Here is a 17260-nt window from a genome sequence, read left to right as displayed (position 1 = left end):
CATTTTACTTCAGTTCTAACTAAAATTTCATAATATTGATCAAGCTGTAGATGCAAAATGTGTACTAAGATGCCACCGCGCCATTTCTGTGTAACTCCATACCGAAAGCCGGAACCTAATGTTACAATCCCACGTGAGGATCGATAAGCAAAATAGCAGAAGAAAAGGGAGAACGTATGCGGCGCGTGAGCTTCTGCATATCCCTACAGGGCCAGCCCTGATCAGACCAGGTTACCTCCCGTCAACCTCAGCTGATGCTTTCTGCTGCTGCTGAGCCCGAAGATCGACCAAGGAAAAATGCAAAGGCAAAAGGTGCGAGTGTGCGGATGATATCACCAGGCTGAGGGGAAAGAGGCCGCTCGTTATGATCGACCGAGACGCAAAAAGATTGGTCTAGCCGGGAAATCACCAAGCTACATACTCAAATGTACCACACCGTAGATAGCGAAGAAGATGGGTGATCAAATGATTCGTCAAGCATATGCACATATGAGCTGTCACATTTCGACGCTCATTCCTTGTGGGGGGTATGCAGAGTCTCGTCCTTGCTGGCAACGAGGGCAATAAGGGCTGCACCAACACCGCTTCCATCCTTGGAGATACCGATGCGAATCTTCTTGTTGCCTGCGTCTCCAACCTGGGGAACCTCCTGTAAGGCCTCCCGCATGTATCCCTCAAAGTTGGGGTAGAACTCAACCAGGCTGCCGTCAACGCCGACATCGACGACGTCATCAGAGTCAAGCTTTCCAGCGTCGATGAGAATGGCAGCAAGGGGCACAGCACTAAGACGGGCGGCTCGCTTGCCGATAGCGTGGACTAGAATCTTTACAGCCTCGCATTCGTCATTGCTCGGGTTCTCAATTTTCAGGTGATCCTTGAGGGCAGCCTTGACATCCACGTAATCCTTGGTGGTATCACCCTCGACCTGGCTCAACAAGCTGGTATCCAAGCCCCACTGGCGATAGAAGAGAGAGTCGGATGGTAGGGAGACCTTTGACGTCTCGCTGGGTTTGAAGATGGCCAACTTGGGGTTGTTGTGAATAGCCAAAAGAGCCCGACGCAGAATCTCACCCAGGAACATGCCAGAAACACGCTTCTCAAACATCTGAACACCAGGGTTGTTACTCTCAGCATCGAGATCATGGTCATAGACAGTGCTGGGTAGCACACTGAGGTGGTTATCAAAACTACCCCACTCAGCATTGATGATCATCTCCCCAGTAGACTTGTCATAGTGAGCATCCTTCATATGCTGCAGCTTGGTGATCTTGTCAAGCTTCTCCACGTAAGCGCCATTGGTACCTGTACCGAAGATGGCACCCAAAAATGTGCCGGTCTCACCGGGGGAGGTATAGGAGCGAGCCATCAGAGTACCAACAGTGTCATTGACCAGAGCAGCAACACGAACAGGCAGTTGAAGCTCGTCAATGGCGGACTGAAGCAAAGCACAAACATCGTGACCGACGGCATCAGGGATGTTGAAGCCCTTGGTCCAGCGGATCAGGGTTCCAGAGTTAATACCAAACTGGCGCACAGGGAAACTGAAAGTGAACCCCAAATCAAACAGATCTTGCTCGTGATTGCCATCCAGTCGTCGGCGCAAGTGGGCCTCAAAGTGTTCGTTGTGGTGAATGCGAAGGAAAGACTCGATCTGACGGGCGAGGAAAAGGAAAAGGTCCTTGGAAGTACCAGAAGCCATGAGCTCCCGCGGGATCATGATCTTGGACTGGGTCAGGGAGAAAGTAGTATCGCCATGCAGCTGAACGGAGCAAACACGGAAGTTGGTGCCACCGAGATCGACGGCCAAGTAAAGACCCTAAATGATAGGTTAGCGAGGGAGAAGAGGAGAGGGGGGGGGGGAGGATATTGATTCGGAAGGGTTCTGTCAGACGGACCTTTTCCGTGCCATTGGGTACAGCCGTAACGAAGGTAGGAATTTGGCTCAAAGTAGTGTTCTCCTTAGCCAAACCCTCATTCAGTTGGCGAATGTACTCAGAAACACCGCGCTGGACCTGCTCAGCGGGGTAGTCGAATTCGCGCGCAATGCGCGTAGCCTCCTCCACGAGAGACATGATGTGAGAAGTGGGGGGGAGGGGAGTAGAAGAGATGGAGATAGAGTCAGAGGGAGGAAAAGAGGGGAAGAGTAAGAAGAGAACAGAAGAAAAGAGTTAGACTATCACAGAAGGCTGAAGAGAAGATGGAGAAGAACAGAAGGGAAAGAGAAGAAGAAGAAAAAAAAGAAGCGCAAGTGTGGATGGCGGGGGGGGGTTTTCCCATGAGGTCAGTCCCTCCTCCGCAGCCAAGATACCTTTTACTCTCTTCGCACCAAGAATTCTCCGGGTTCACCGGAATCCATCATGAATAAAGGGCTTTGACTAGGGCTTATTTACGATTGACGAGCTTCTATTGACGGTTTTCTATCAAATGGAAGATCTCCGGTTTATCACTTGAGGATTCATTTACTACTTCTATGTATAGGAGTGGTGACATTCTATTTCCCACCGGATGCAGCCGTATCCCGCTACATTCCGCGGGGTCACACAACACTTTTGCCCTGCTTCTAGTGAAACCTCTAAAATGATTGTGATTGGGGACTAGAATTAATTCAAGAGGATAGAATTTAAATTGATTATTCAAGCAATTTTTTGGTTTGTACATAGTACATATCCTTGTTTTGTCCCGCCTCAAACCAATGACGCAGGAACTGTTCAACAACTACGGAGATGCAGCAGTGTGGAGGGCTGTGACTGGCTGTAACTGGCTCACAGTCCGCCATCCACGTTTCCCCGGGCTTCACCGGTGAGCGACAGCGGTTAAGACGCGGGCGACACGGGGGAAGGATTGCAGGGGACGGACATTCATGCACACAAAATGTTGCAGCCGGGGAAAAATTTGGGGAGCATGGGGAAACGAGAGGCGTCCTTGGGTCCGCTTGGAATTCAACTCTGAAGCCACTTTCTTCATTTGATTTGAGTATGTCTTTCAATTTGTGACTACTTCACATACTCCGTACTGTACATATCTAGACTAGACTAGCCTGTCACAATGGCAAAAGAGTACCAATGAGGGTGCATCGGGACGACTCGGCATCGAATCGGCAGCCTGGCGAGGGGTTGGACGGTCCCGAAGAGCGGGCCGAGTGTGCAGGCCAGTCCCGAGAAAACACGGAATGCATCGGTTTCGGTGACTAACAGAGCCAGCGGGTCTCAGACATTGTTCGGTAGATATATGCTGTCTTATTTCGTATGGACAGTGCCTCAAATAGTACTTTCAACGCTATTTAGCCATTCCGATAGGCGTTGCTGCTCATAGATACATGACAATTTACAAGCTGCACTGATCTTCTACCTACGCCCCCTCGCTTTCATCGAGTCTTCCCATTCAGATTGTACTGATTGGTAGAATTCATCATGCAGAAGGATGTCAATTCCAACCATCGCATTGGCCTTGCCCGCTCGGAGGGCTTCCGTGTGAGCAAAATCACTGCCAGCTGCTTGCTGGAACTCTGGTGTGTGCGGCATGTTGGACGCATTGATTTTGAATAGCGTTTGGATCCCAGGTTTCAAATACGAACAGTTGCCAAAGTCACTACTCAAACAATCAGTCAAATTCGTAAACCAAAAGCGTGCGTCAATTCTGCAGCAAAACTTACGAGCTTCCATTCAAAGCAGCCTTGGGCTGGGAAGAAGGGTCCAGGAAATCGGCCGGGTCAGAGTCGAGGCCATTTAACATATACTCGGTATACCGGCTCGCCAGCATTATGTTAGTCACCACGTCTTCATACAATGCGTCCCTACAATCATCAGTACTAGTCAACCTTGTCATTATTCTGTCCCTGTCCACTCTACCCACTCACCAGAATAGTTCAACTGAACAGCCAGTCGCAGCGGCAGCCGAATTGAAAATAGGAATCACTCGTTCTCGCAATCTTTCCAATGACACAGAATCATCTGCACGAAGAGAGAAACTACCCTCTGAATAATCAGGAATGACATTAACTGCCTTCCCTGCTTCCAAAATAATCGACTGAATGCTTTCCGTCTTTTTAATATGCTGTCGAAGAAGTGCTAGACCATTATATGCCATAACAATTGCATCGCAGGCATTCGCGCCATCCCAGGGCGCCGCACCGGCATGGGACCCTCGACCATGGAATTTGGCCCTGAATTTCCAGGATGCCTTAGACGACATTTGGGCGCTTGAGAAATCTGGCATTGGATGGGTCATCACCACAATGTCACAATCCTTCCATGCTCCGTGGTTAGCCATGATGTACTTCCCTCCGCCTGTTTCTTCGGCCGGAGTTCCAATAATCACTAAGGTCCCGGGGATACTGAAATGCTTCATAGCCGCTGCAACGCCTACCCCTGATGCGAGCGTTGATGTAGCGATAAGATTGTGACCGCAAGCATGTCCGATCTCTGGAAGAGCGTCTACATGCGAATTAGCCAGTCTTTGAGGGGCAATTGTTGGAACAGGATTAGGGCACGAACCGTATTCAGCATTATAACAGATTGTCCGTCCTCCATCGATCACAGAGAAGCGCGCTTCAAATGCCGTGTCTATACCGTAGACTCCAGTGTTGACCTCCCATCCAAGAGATTGGAGCCATTCGGAGAGGAGCTTGCACGCTTTTGTTTCCTTGAATTTCAGTTCCGGATTATTCCAGATCTAGAATCTTCAGTATGTGGTATGTGGGCCAGTCTCGGAGATGAAGGTTCGTGAAATCACCTCAAGATTTACTCTTCGCAACTCGGTGGAAGCTGAGTCAATAGCTTGAGAAACAAATGCGAGATGTTCATCGGAGAGACCAATATTAGTAGATGAGGACATAGTGCCGGTTTTGGAAGGCGATACAGGTAGTAACATATTGAAGAAGAGAAAGGCCAAAGGATCATTTATACATTATAAATCCCTTAACTCCCTCTCAGCGGTCATGATTTCCCGAGGTCTTATCGTCTGATGCCCGGTGTTTCTATCGCATCGACAAGTAGAAACGGCCGGTTCGGACGGGCCGCCCGATGCTTCCCCACACTCCCTCGGCTTTTGCTGGATGAAGTGTATGCATGATAGGTAAATGGTACTATCTACTAACTATTTCTACTAGTAAGTGATTCGAGATATCAGATGATGCAATGATTTATTAGAAAATCAATTCTTGTGTTCACAAAGTTGATTTTTGGATTGTGGAAGTCTCTCATTCACCGGAATAGAGAAATATATTCTGCAGAGAAGCCTCATCAAGTGAAAAGTCGGATAATGGGAGTCTCTGGGTAAGGATTAGTGACAAAATACTATTTTACTCCTGGGATAAAAAAGAAGACAAGAATGACATACGAAGCTTGCTAGCCAATCTGGTGTATCCCACGAATTATACTCAGAAATTGTATCAGTGTCACTGGGGCATGCTGAGCTTTCAAAGACCAATGGTACAGCGATAGTTTGGGCAAGCTGTTCCAGAGCACTACTTAGTTCACGGGCCTTGCTATCAAGATTGGCATTCGTGAACATTTCGTGAGCCTTTTCAAGAATGCCAATGATTTCATTACAATCCAGGTGATGGTAGGCAACCCTGCATGCATGAAGCAAATATTTTATTGCCGCTCCGAGTGAGGAGTCGGAATAATCCTAAAACAATCCAATTGTGTGAATATCTAGTAGCGTGACGCAAGGAAAAGAAGCTTACAATGGAGTATTTCAGGGTCAACTGGTAGTTCATGGACTGAATCGCGCAGCTCAAAAGCTCCACACCAGCACCAACGGTAAGTTTGATAAAGTGAAGACGAAGTGGGTGGATTTCAGATGTCCCTTGCTTTAATCCATGAAGGACATAGCCGTTCGTATACCTGGAGTAGTTAGTAATCTCAACAGCCAGAATGGACGAAAAGAACCCATTTTATTGCATAAAACATACATTCGAACAAGGTTGTATGGTATCTTCATCCTATTGCGGTCCTGCGGCTTTGAATAAGATTGATAGATTGGATCAACATCTGTGCTGTGACGATGAAACCACGAGTTCAACTTTTGGTTTGATTTTTCCAGTAACTCCATGTTCTCTGAGGATATTGGTTCGGACATGATGTTGTTCGGAAGTTGAAAATTCCTTCTCGCATGGCCTATAGACTATCAGCACCGTCAAACACAGGAGTTCAATCACAAGAGTTGAAAACACCATACTAGCTATTTGGAAAACTTCAAGGTAAGCATCGATTCGATAGTCAACGCTTCGACGGAAAGGTGAATTCAATAGATGCTTTCCAAGACTGGTGTATCGTCCAAGGTCACTGATGAAGTAGTTCTCATTGATGTGGCGCCTAGGAACATACACATGCAATCAGAGAATAGAAAGTTAACAGATACTAGTTGAAAAGAGCCATACCCCAAGTCCATGCAACAGAAAGACAACCAAGTTCTTGCTTGGTCCACATATATTTCATCCATGTCTGCATTCTGTATTTGCAGTCCAAGAGCTACCTCGGGAAGTCGTAGTTGGTATGATATCGATAGCGCAAGACCCCAAAGTCGACTATTTCGGTGCCAAACTGACATGAGAAGTATTCCTTTCAATGTATCAAGTGTTGGTGTCGGACCTAGTAATGTATCCTGTGCAAGCGAGTAGAACTCCTTTAGACAAGTATCATATAGTTCGGATGCACAGGCCCTAGCACCAATCGTACAGGTTGCTGCAAGAAGTAACGGAGACTGGCGGAGCTCTTCGAATGATGTACTCGTATTGTCAAAGAATGCGATAGCTTCACTACACTTCTCCTTGAAACTGGATGTTTTGCGTGAGTCATCACGTAATCTTGGTGATTGTCTGTAAATGACGGCAGCCGAAGACTTACAAGTCGTATAGGTGTCTGCACTGCACCTCGCTCAAAAGCCTCTTCGATATTAGGTCCAAGGGATGATCATCATTATTTGGAACAGTTTGGTGAAGAATATGTGCTGTAGTATTCTCTCTGTCCATAGTTGTATCAGAGTCGATGGCCTCCGGTAAACCAATATGAGCGGATATTCTTTCAACAGCAACTTGCGTTGATCGAAATGCATCAATCGTCGACTCGAGACCTTTTAGACGCATCTCCAGGTGGGATATCCTTTCATTTGCATCTGTACTGTAGGATTTTAGTTTTCAAAATAGTAGATCTTTGATACTAGGTACTATTGTTACTTTTCCAGATTTGTAGATACCGGTTGTTCCGCCGTTGGCTCTGGAGGTATAAAGGTGCAGTTGGAGCGACTACTAACGCATCTTTCAAAGATGTTAGTGATTTCATAGCATTCAAAGTTGGATTTCCGCGCATCAGTTTCTATCATGATACATACCTTGTACAAGGGCCATTGCCAGGCCCAGAACATTTGACCCTTCCATATGTTAGAAATTGTGTTGCATCTCATCTCTTAATTTACGACTTACTTGAGCTTACGACATAGCGAACAGGCAATCAGGGATCTTTTTTAAAAAATATGAAATGTTTAGACAAATTTTAGGCTGGAGAATGTATTTGGTGATTACCTAGACGGTTTTGTCACCGACGCGGAAGTTCTGTGTAGAATTCCATGAATGTCCATTTTAGTAGCAATCCGTCATCAGATGAGATTATACAGCCATTAAAATGTCCGCAGAGCCCGTCAAGATCAAATAAAATTCCGAAAGAAGGATTGGTCAAGTTTAAATCGAAACCCAAAGAGAATCTCGTTGCAATCGCATGGGGACCAATAATACATGACTAATCCCCACACGTGACCGAAGTATCGGAGCTTCGGGTGGACGCCCTCACTGCGCTCCGCCCTTCTCTCGTTCGATTTGAGGCATTCATTCCGGCCATTGACAATCATGGGTGCTGGCAATTCCAAGCCCGACGCTGCGGGCGGCTCGAAGCACGTATTCTCTAGGTAAATTGCCCCGAACATGCAGAAGCCCGCATGGAAAATGGGTTGGGCGCGGGAAAGCGAACAATCATATTCGACCATGTCGTCAATGATGAGCCATCCCATGAATGGGCACATGAGACCTTTGAAATTACTCAATATCCTCGAAGCAAGTGGATGCTAACCGCTGGTTTTAATATAGCAACTCGCCCGTCCAGTTCTCGTCAAATCTAGTTGAGGCACTCCAATCCACCTCCGAGGTTCGTTCCAGTCCTCTAACGCCGCCATCACAAAATACCCGGCACAAAATACCACATAGATGTACAGAATCATAACTCACAATCGAAATCAGACGGACTCCTCTCGTGCCAAGGCAATCGAGCTCGAGATTCAAAACCGCGTCTCCCAAGAACTTCAACGTCTCCGCGAACGCGAGCAGCAGACCCTCGCCGAGATCGAGAAGCGCCTCGCCGAAGCTAAGGACACAGGCTCTCTCCCCGTGACAGCTGCTACCGGACCCGTCGCCCCCTCCAGCACCGGATACCCCGTCGGTTCATTGAATCTGGATGCGCCGCGCATCCCTTTCGCTGGACGGGAATACGAGACTGCTGCCCCCGCCGCGGTTCCCGCCGAGACTACCCAGCAGCCTCTCAACCGCAACATCTCGCGTGAGACTGTGAACACCGAGATTGAGGCGCTACGAGCCCGTCTTGATGGACGGAGAAAGCTGGCTGAGCTGGATGAGGGTGTTGCCAAGGCCCAGTCTAACGTCATCGGCTGTCTGCGATTGAATGACCGTCGACCATTGGATTGCTGGCAAGAGGTTGATGCTTTTAAGAAGGAGGTTGCACGGATGGAGGCTGCGTTTGTGGATCGCATTGTGGGTTAGATAGCGCTCTTTTTGAGATAAAGACTGGTACTACGGCTGGACGTCCAAGGCCGTTTTGGAATTGTGTTTCCTGTCTCTGAGCAAGATCCTGTCTGGCTGCTGTACTGTATGTATAGATCATCATTTCTTTTTTACTGTTTGCCATGATTCTGCATGGGATGAAATTATCTTTCTGAATAAGCTATTGAATTCGTTTGTAATTCATTGGATTCTATGATTCATTGATATTTCATGATTTCGGATATTCAAATAAGCCACCAGGGTATCAAGTATTGAATTAAACAATCTCCCACCTTGCCAAACGGCCCACTATCTCACCAGAGGATCGAACAATACATAATTTCTTCTCAGATAGTTTTGCATCGGTTTCGATGGCCTTGGATAAGAGAATGGAACCAATGCCCGTTCCTTTTCCCTCCGAGAGATTGTAATTTCCAGTTGTCACGAAGCCAATAAGATCTCCCTCCGCAGGAATCTCCAGATGGCCCGATGGAGAATCTTCAGGTACGCCTGAAATTAAAGATTCCGTAAGTTGACGACGGGCCTCTTCATCGAGGACATCTGAAGATTTTTGAGGTTCAGTTTTCTCTTTCCTGCATTTCTGGTTCTCCGTAGCTAGTGCCAACCATTTTTCACGGAGAGGAGTTGTGGGTAGACGGTAGATGCGTGCACAGGGGGTAGGAGTGCCGCGGTGTATGAGCGACACTTGTACCGTCGAAAGAGCGTTAGCCCCTATTGGTGATTTGGTGAGGTTGGAAATGATCCTGTTAGTGTCGTTTGTGGAGAATCGCACGTTGTGAAGATCAGACGGAGGGATACTGAAATTGGATGTATCGCATGCCTCATTACCAGAAGGAGCTCCTTTGCTAGAAGTCTCCTGAGGCGGTCCTTGAACAAGTCTCCCCCAGTCGCAAGCCCATCCTTTTCCGATTTCACCCTTTGGCTGACCATTGCCCAAGTTAATACTGTCGTACTCGAGACGTCGACCTTTGGGACGACGCTCCCATTCTAGCCGAGCTTTCTCGGCTTCGTGCTGGTTCCATTCCCATCCGGCCTGAGTACCAGGAAAATCACCGGGGAACCATGCCTCGCCTGCTTCAAAGGAAAGCTGCTGTTGCTGTTTCACACCCCCGAATCGAGTGTTGCCTCCGCTCGAAAGTGGGTAGTACATGATCGAATACCAGACTGGGAGCACACATTTCCATGGCAGAAGCACTGTCCATGAACCGGGGGCGGAGTTTCGTTTAAGATGAGTCTGTGAACGGTTCGCGAGAATGATTACTGGTATTTGTGGATCCGTGGGCTTGGGAGAAGGAAATTTCCCAGGGCCGGCGAGTGTACGACGACGATTGATAGCCTTCTGGCTAGGAAGTTGTCGTGAAGCTGTCAGACGACTGGGGCGATCGAATAAGGAAGACGGACCTTGAGTATGATCCGGGGTCCACTTGGAGAGGAGAACAGCGAGGTCGTTCATCTGGGTTTCGCTGTCCGGAATGTTTAGAGTACGTGGAGGGAACTCAAGACGAGGATCGGTAGTGTTGAAAGACAATAATGCATTCTGTGGCAGCGATGCAGGGTTGGATACTCCCAAAAGAGCCGACCAGGTGTTCGCTGGGCTCTCTGAGGCTGGGGACTGGCTGTCGGATCCAGGAAAAGGTCGTAGAGCCGTCTGTAATGCTTCTGTGGAACCCGGACCAGATATTTCAATGCTCCCAATTTCAAACCTCAAGTCTTCTATCATCACTGGAGGATTCTGATGCTTCGATGCCACAAGAAGATCATTCCACAGCTGCAGGAAGGCGGATGGATGAACTCGAACCCAGAGTTTTCGTAGGGGAATCTTGGGCGTGGCCGGGGCATTCTTTGCGTCGACCATCTCTACATCTTCTGGTTGCAGCTGCACACACCATATGAGCCTAACCGGGGCAGTCGGTCTGGTAGGATGGTTTTTTTCATAAGTCCAAGCATGCAGTGACCTTGTGCCGGTTCTCCACTTCTTTCCCTTGGCTCCCCATGCCTCTTCACCATTGATACCCACAGACCGGAGAACAGCTTCAATGGAAGACTCTGTTCCTTCAAGTTGTATAGTAGACATATAGCTCATATCCCAAGCAATTGCACCACGGGCTCCGTGTGCCCTATGAGTGGGTCGATAGCTCTTCTCGGTTGGGGATAGGGGAATAGCAAACCGCCACAAAGGGTTTTTGCTCGTCGCCATATGTGCTCGTTTCGCATGAAACAAATGTGTTGGAAGCCAAGTCTTGCATTTTTGGCGCTTTCGGAATTTTGCGTCGGCAGGTGGTGGTCTTGATAGCTTGTTCTTCTTAATTTTGGGGATTCGTGGAGCTATATTAAATTGGTGACTCCCTTCTCGCTTCAATTGATTGTTGGTTTCTTGATCACGGGCAAGCTTGGCGGCGAGACGCTTGTTTTTTGTTCTGGCATTGAGGTTTTGTAGGCGTCGAGCAGATTCGAGACGGATACGCATAACTTGGGTTGGTTTGCGTCTTCGGGCCGTGACAGTTGGGGTGTTATCTTCGATCATCTATTCCACAATATTATCATTAGCTCATACTTGAACAAGAAACCGCCGTCAAGCTGTGTCAAATGGTATAATATACCTCGCGCTTCGCCCGAGTCCTTAACCTCCGAGGGACCCGCTTGACATTATGACTCGCTGTGCGCCGTCGCAACGCGCGAGGTACCTTTTGAAACGCCCGAGTTGTCAATGCATTCTTCGATCGCTGTATGCCATTCTCCAGCGCCTGAATTTCGAAAGCCCGAGCAGAGGCATACGCTGCGACATCAAGTTCGCCCGTTACGGAGAGCGCGGCATCGGTTGATTGCACGGCGAGTGTGCGCGCATCGAAAGTTTTAGCTCGCCTCAGGGATGCACCCGTAGGGCCAGAAGAGCCCGAGCTGAATGCCTTCCGTTTGGCAGGATTGAAGGACATTTGGTGGTGGACAGCTTGAACTGTTGCAAACGTGAAGAAGCGCGGAGATCAAAAAAAAAAAAGGTTGGGGCTTGGCGCGTCATCGGCCCCACGACTTTATTAGTTGGTTTGTATACATACAATAGGACTGTTATATACAGCTATATATGATGAATTTGGTAGAGAACTAAGAATGAGGCGAGTTATATTCATTTTGAACAATTCAATTGATGACTATCGTACAGTAAGTTACTACTCTACACTCCTTTGTCTTTCCCTAGTCTCCTGCTTCTTGAAGGTATACAGCTTGTAAGATCGGCTTATGGCATGAAATTGACGACTTGAATTGATGAGAATAGAATGATTTTGCCTTTTTGTTCTATCTTTATTCATAATTACTTGACTTTTGCACAATCAACTCCATTGTGGCCATGAAGAAGCTCCATCATCCAGGTCAAACAACTCCGAACATATCAACTCAGGGTAAAGGAAACCAACATTAGATGAGAGCGGGGAGTTTCCCAAGCTAGCAAGCGCAGTATAATCCGACCTGTCCTGTAAATACTCATTTCCAGAATTTGTGGGTATAGGCTGTCCCTTCAAGCGTAGCTTTTGAAACTGTGACGAAACAACATCGCTTAGCAGATGGGCTGCATGACATGGTAGGCCGATTGTTCGGAGCCAGGTGATAAGCTTCATAATGAGACGATCTAATTCGTCTACATTAACATCAGATACACGTAGTTGTTCGTCATACGTGTGAGTAAGGCGACAAAGAGTAAGTGCTGAAAATGTTACGGTGTGATAGATGTGGTCCGTTAAATGGCGGGTACGGTCATCAGTCGTGTCGATGGCCAGATTTATGATATTACTGGAGACTTCAATCATCTCTAATATTATCGATCCATCCAACAGGGCTTGAGGAGATCGGGCTGATTGATAATAGGCGAGCAGGTGGGCAAAGTGGAAGCCCATTTGAAGGAACTGAGATCGAGGCTCATCTAGAATCATGTTAATTGATGTGATAGGACATAGATTCAATATTATGCGGTGGTAAAGCACACCAAATAGGTTTTTCCAGTCTTCTTTCCAATCTTGCAATGAAAGCTTCGCATCCGATAAATCGACCTGTTGGTCCTGGGGACAGCATTTGGTGTATATCACCCAGTACAGCTTTACTTCAGCCACCATTCTGGCCTCGTAATTTTTGAAGCTACCATTTCCAAGGGGAATCTGGCATTTATCAACATGCTCTTGACTGAGCATTGTTTGTCTGCGCGTGCCAACACAATATCTGTTAATCAAGATGAGAAAACTTGTCAGGAAAGGGATATACGGTACTCCATGTGCCTTACTGTAAATGGGCAACACATAAATGATTCCAGAGACACCATGCGTCGGCTTGTGTCTTTTCTATTTGTATCTTTTCATTCATTGTAGAGAATTCGGGAAACACGGGCTTACAAATCCCTGTTGAAGAGCATAACCGGTCAGGAGCCAACTATCAATGCTGAGAGGTTGTTGACCAATCGTTGTAGACCACAGACTCAAGATGAGTGTCGCCTGAAAGTACTCAATGGGTTGTGGAGTCACAAGGAGGGCTTTTGAAATTAGATTCTTAGCTTCGCGAAATAAAGATGGTGCTAACTCGTCCGCAAGGCCTTGTGTTGTATGCCGCACAGCAATTAGAAAAACACTGCAAAGAAGCAGCGGAGACTTTCTCACTTGAGACAACAATACTTCGGTCGCAACATCTTCACTGAATCTTACCCATCGGCCATAGTGGAATCGAAACCTAGAAAGATGAGCATGTGGATTGTGTATTTCGGAACACGCACTGACAGCCTAAGAAGAGAATATGCAGTGGGTAAAGTGACCAGTCCGGCTGAAATCACATCTCCCAACATATTAGAATGTATGTCGAGCTGATTCGGGGATGAGACACCAGCATCAGTGGCAACATCACGAATCAGAATAACTGGCGCCGGTGCTGAGTCTGCCAGGATTCTCGATTCGGATGTTTTTGATGGTGCGTGAGTTGAGGTGCGATTTCCAGGAAGTTTAGACTGGCTATCTAAACGATCAACTAAAGCACTGACTGTTCTCTCGAGCTTGTCAAGTCTGATATCCGAGTCAACGATTGCCAATCCACCAAGGCGAACATTCGGGGCATACCTCGCATCCGTAGATGACCTCTGATCGGGGTTGGAATGTTTAGGGCTTTTACCGCCATTCAGTTGTCTCGAGGTTAAGTGAGGCAAATGGTCTTCAAGTACTTCAAATTCTAAAGAGCACGATAGAGATAGAGTATGACAGCGCAAACAGGTGTTTCCAACTCCTGCCTTGGCATAACAGCGGGTTTTGTTCTTGCGGCACGAATCACATGCCTTTGAAGCTCTTCCTAAGCGCAGCGGGGGCATGGCCTTGAAGTACCAAATGTTTCGAGTTCCCTTTAGTCTGGTCGAATGCACTCTGCTTCATAAATATCGTCTAAGACTTCACCATGTTAAAGGGATCGTCTTCATTGCCGATAAATCCCCACATGAGATGGCGCAATATCGCATCACGTGGTGCTCTATAAGACTGATGAAGAACTGAACGAACTAATTATTTGGTGTATTGAGAGATCGGAAAACGAAGTCAGTCATTGTCAAAGATGTAAAAGATATCTATATAATATTTAACAAACTTTTCGAGATGGAAGGTGATTATGGAGCGCCGTAGGTCTGTAACATACCTTGGAAATTATCAACAACTCTTTTTGATAACTGAGCAAGCTTACTCGCGTCCCAAAATATGCACTGCCAACCATTGATCCTTCGCCTACCCAACGGGTTGCTTCTGCGTATCGCTGGCTTTTTTTTAGAGGATAGAGACATTGCCTCTCTTCTATATTTTCTATTAACAATCCTTTGAGTTTGAGAAAAGTTTCAGCAACAGTGATATTAATTCCAAAGCTTCAGGAGCCTTGCTTGGTCGCGGAGGTTCTTGAGTAAGGAGGACGATTATGGGGAGACAATGACACCTGGTTATCTTTTGGATCAATAATAATACATTGCACTACAAATTTTGTTCGTCTGAATTTTACGACTCGGAAAACATCGAGTGCGGAAGAATAGTCTTTATGTTGTGATTCTACTTCCATAACACGGACTAGAAACAACCTGATACAGTGGAGATGTAACATAAATTTGGAACATACACTTATACTAATATACCTAGGGCTTTGATATGGCAGAAATAACAGTAGTCAGAATGGCAGAAAGAAAGATAATTTCAAACTAATGTTATGACACTGTTGCACTTGCAACACTACTGTTACTCGTTGATTGGGATGATTCAAATGGCATCATGTATTACAGCCAGTTTGAATGAGTGTATTCAAATGAAATGGCTTCTCCGGCTGTAGAGGACTAGTCGCTATACATCGACGTCCGTTCCTCTAACTTCAGAAGTATTCAAGTTATTCTCTGTCTCCACCCCAGAATCACCACCATCAAATATACGATAAAGCAGCTTCCAGACTAGAATAACTACTGCTGCTGCGATTGCACAAGTTGCAGCTACTATCAGACCGTACTTATATCGAGGAGCATCTGTCGAACTTGTTAGATCTTTCAAGTGTTGATCGGATATAATCATAATAATCACACCTTGTGTACGGAACAATTGATTTCCGGGGAAGTTTGCAAGCTGAATACACATGACATATGCGGCCAAAGCAATTGGGCGTTTATAGTCTTCCATTTTGGATGTGAGCCAAGCCGCACTGATAGCTTGTGCACTACCCATCCCCATTTGTGTCCATATAACACCACCTGAAAGACTATTCAGCATCTTGTATTCCTTGCATTGTTATCAAACGTACCATAGAGCACCCATTTTCCAACATTTTGTGGTGCCAATGCAAGCCACAGAAGACCAATGGCTCCCCACAAGTATCCGATGGATATGTGAATCCCACGCTCTTGCAATTTATCACTGCTGAAAGCGAGAGATACCGACCAGATCAAGGCACATATACTCCCTACGGAGTTGAGACCATTGGCCTGGAGAGACGTAAAGCCTAGAGACTTAATAATCGACGGTGCGTAGGTGTTCATAGGTGATATCATAACCATCGATAGCAGAGCGGCCACGAGATGGCCATATAGTCTCCAGTCGCTGAAGGTTTCCAAAATGTGCGATGGTAGGACGGGCTTTCCGTATCTGAGTGCTTTTGTTGGGTCGTTGCAAATGACTCGAGTGACAAGAATAGAAGCTTCGCGTGGTGTGAAAAGTGAAAAGTATTTTCCCAGAAATGACTTTGGCCTTGCTGCGTTATGAGGGAAATACACGTAGGCGACCACGCCCAAGAAGCAAGTTAGGATACCCTCTGGAAATTGTCAGCTTGAAATTTCAACAGAAGTAGCCAGACTTGTATTTAGATACCTATAAGAAATAGCCATTGCCATCCGCGCAGTCCCCCTCTTCCCCCGAGGGAGAGAAGTCCGATTGATAATGGCCCACCCAGAGCTCCAGCAAAGCTGTTCGCGGCCCAAAAAATCGCATACCGGAAAGCAAGTTCCTGATTTGTATAGAATTTGGAGATATAGAGGGCGAATCCTGGGATGTATCCGCCTTCAAGTGCTCCAATAAAAAACCGAGTTGCGCATAGATCGGCTGCATTCTTCATAAAGATCTGTGACCATGTCACAATACCCCAGAGAAACATAGTGATAGGCAGAAAACGTTCAGGCCCAACATATTTGCTGATCATGTTGAAAGGCAGCTCTGTAACAATAAAGCCTACTGTAAATAGGGTCTGCGCCAAATTTACGTCCTTATTCCCAACATTGATGTCGTTTCGGAGGCTGTCGGTCAGGGCATTCCCGATATTGGTGCGATCAAATTGCAAAAAGCAAAAGCAAAGAACGATCGGGGGCAGAATCAAGAAGTCTACTTTTAGTAGAGCCTTGCGAGTCTCTTCCGGGTCAAATTGAATATTGGCGTTATAGCCAGGAACCTCAATGGTCATGGTTTCGTCCAGAATGCTTTCCTCTTTGTCAGCCGTTCGATTGACAGAGCCTTTCTTGGACACAAAATCCATTTTGATTCAGAAGGGAAAGAAGATAGTCAATCTGATACTATAAGATTTATTCGCCTGAATAAATCTTGGGCAATTTTGTAGCTCCCAATGCCAGAAGGCAGCCCTAGTCGGGTAAGATTAACAATTTTATACATTCCGGCGAGCTGACGACTACCATATCGTCTTCGGATACGATTGCACAACCTCTTAGGGGATTGAAGATATCATGAAAGCCAGAATGGCGTGCTTATCAGATGAGCCTATCTTGAAGCTCGATGTCAACCCTAAGTGGTGGACCCTTCATTGATAAAGGGGACCTCCGTCCGTCCAAGCCGGCGGCATGCCGACGGTACCTACGGGATGCCGCCGGAAAGCTTTCTGGGATACATCTTGCAAAAGAAAATATAACTTAGCCTTATCTTCGCAATAATTTGAGTTATTGAATCAGATTTATCTACTTGGCAGACACTGCTTTTATTTTTTCTCAGGGTT

General features: G+C 46.7%; 7 protein-coding genes across 7 annotated transcripts; 1 reads left to right on the top strand and 6 right to left on the bottom strand.

The window, feature by feature from the left end:
- Positions 1-511: 511 nt before the first annotated feature.
- On the bottom strand, positions 512-2072 carry glkA (glucokinase glkA; the record flags this gene model as incomplete). The annotated part of the gene is made up of 2 exons (XM_056639166.1): positions 512-1816; positions 1896-2072. The coding sequence occupies 2 exons, from the start codon at positions 2070-2072 to the stop codon at positions 512-514; spliced, it is 1482 nt and encodes a 493-aa protein (XP_056504923.1).
- A 1272-nt stretch (positions 2073-3344) lies between these two features.
- On the bottom strand, positions 3345-4833 carry N7469_000245 (M20 family metallopeptidase; the record flags this gene model as incomplete). Its single annotated transcript, XM_056639165.1, is given in 4 exon segments — positions 3345-3636; positions 3653-3793; positions 3857-4671; positions 4732-4833. 4 exon segments carry the CDS (start codon positions 4831-4833, stop codon positions 3345-3347), a joined length of 1350 nt encoding a protein of 449 aa, XP_056504922.1.
- Positions 4834-5299: 466 nt separating this feature from the next.
- Positions 5300-6081, bottom strand: N7469_000244 (uncharacterized protein; the record flags this gene model as incomplete). Its single annotated transcript, XM_056639164.1, has 4 exons — positions 5300-5305; positions 5338-5628; positions 5687-5846; positions 5915-6081. The coding sequence occupies 4 exons, from the start codon at positions 6079-6081 to the stop codon at positions 5300-5302; spliced, it is 624 nt and encodes a 207-aa protein (XP_056504921.1).
- A 1762-nt stretch (positions 6082-7843) lies between these two features.
- On the top strand, positions 7844-8767 carry N7469_000243 (Mic19 family protein; the record flags this gene model as incomplete). The annotated part of the gene is made up of 3 exons (XM_056639163.1): positions 7844-7902; positions 8081-8138; positions 8231-8767. The coding sequence occupies 3 exons, from the start codon at positions 7844-7846 to the stop codon at positions 8765-8767; spliced, it is 654 nt and encodes a 217-aa protein (XP_056504920.1).
- Positions 8768-9044: 277 nt separating this feature from the next.
- On the bottom strand, positions 9045-11721 carry N7469_000242 (ribonuclease P/MRP protein subunit POP1; the record flags this gene model as incomplete). Its single annotated transcript, XM_056639162.1, has 2 exons — positions 9045-11312; positions 11389-11721. The coding sequence occupies 2 exons, from the start codon at positions 11719-11721 to the stop codon at positions 9045-9047; spliced, it is 2601 nt and encodes an 866-aa protein (XP_056504919.1).
- A 393-nt stretch (positions 11722-12114) lies between these two features.
- Positions 12115-14120, bottom strand: N7469_000241 (Zn(II)2Cys6 transcription factor domain-containing protein; the record flags this gene model as incomplete). The annotated part of the gene is made up of 3 exons (XM_056639161.1): positions 12115-13113; positions 13165-13495; positions 13543-14120. The coding sequence occupies 3 exons, from the start codon at positions 14118-14120 to the stop codon at positions 12115-12117; spliced, it is 1908 nt and encodes a 635-aa protein (XP_056504918.1).
- A 1000-nt stretch (positions 14121-15120) lies between these two features.
- Positions 15121-16789, bottom strand: N7469_000240 (vitamin H transporter; the record flags this gene model as incomplete). Its single annotated transcript, XM_056639160.1, has 3 exons — positions 15121-15518; positions 15569-16075; positions 16132-16789. 3 exons carry the CDS (start codon positions 16787-16789, stop codon positions 15121-15123), a joined length of 1563 nt encoding a protein of 520 aa, XP_056504917.1.
- Positions 16790-17260: the final 471 nt, after the last annotated feature.

Source organism: Penicillium citrinum, assembly GCF_028827155.1.
Source record: "Penicillium citrinum strain IBT 23319 chromosome Unknown utg000001l:1.0-4955037.0:1.0-4956770.0, whole genome shotgun sequence".
Classification (NCBI taxonomy): domain Eukaryota; kingdom Fungi; phylum Ascomycota; class Eurotiomycetes; order Eurotiales; family Aspergillaceae; genus Penicillium; species Penicillium citrinum.
The sequence above is the reverse complement of the archived record's forward strand: the minus strand, read 5'-3'. Positions and strand labels throughout refer to the sequence as shown.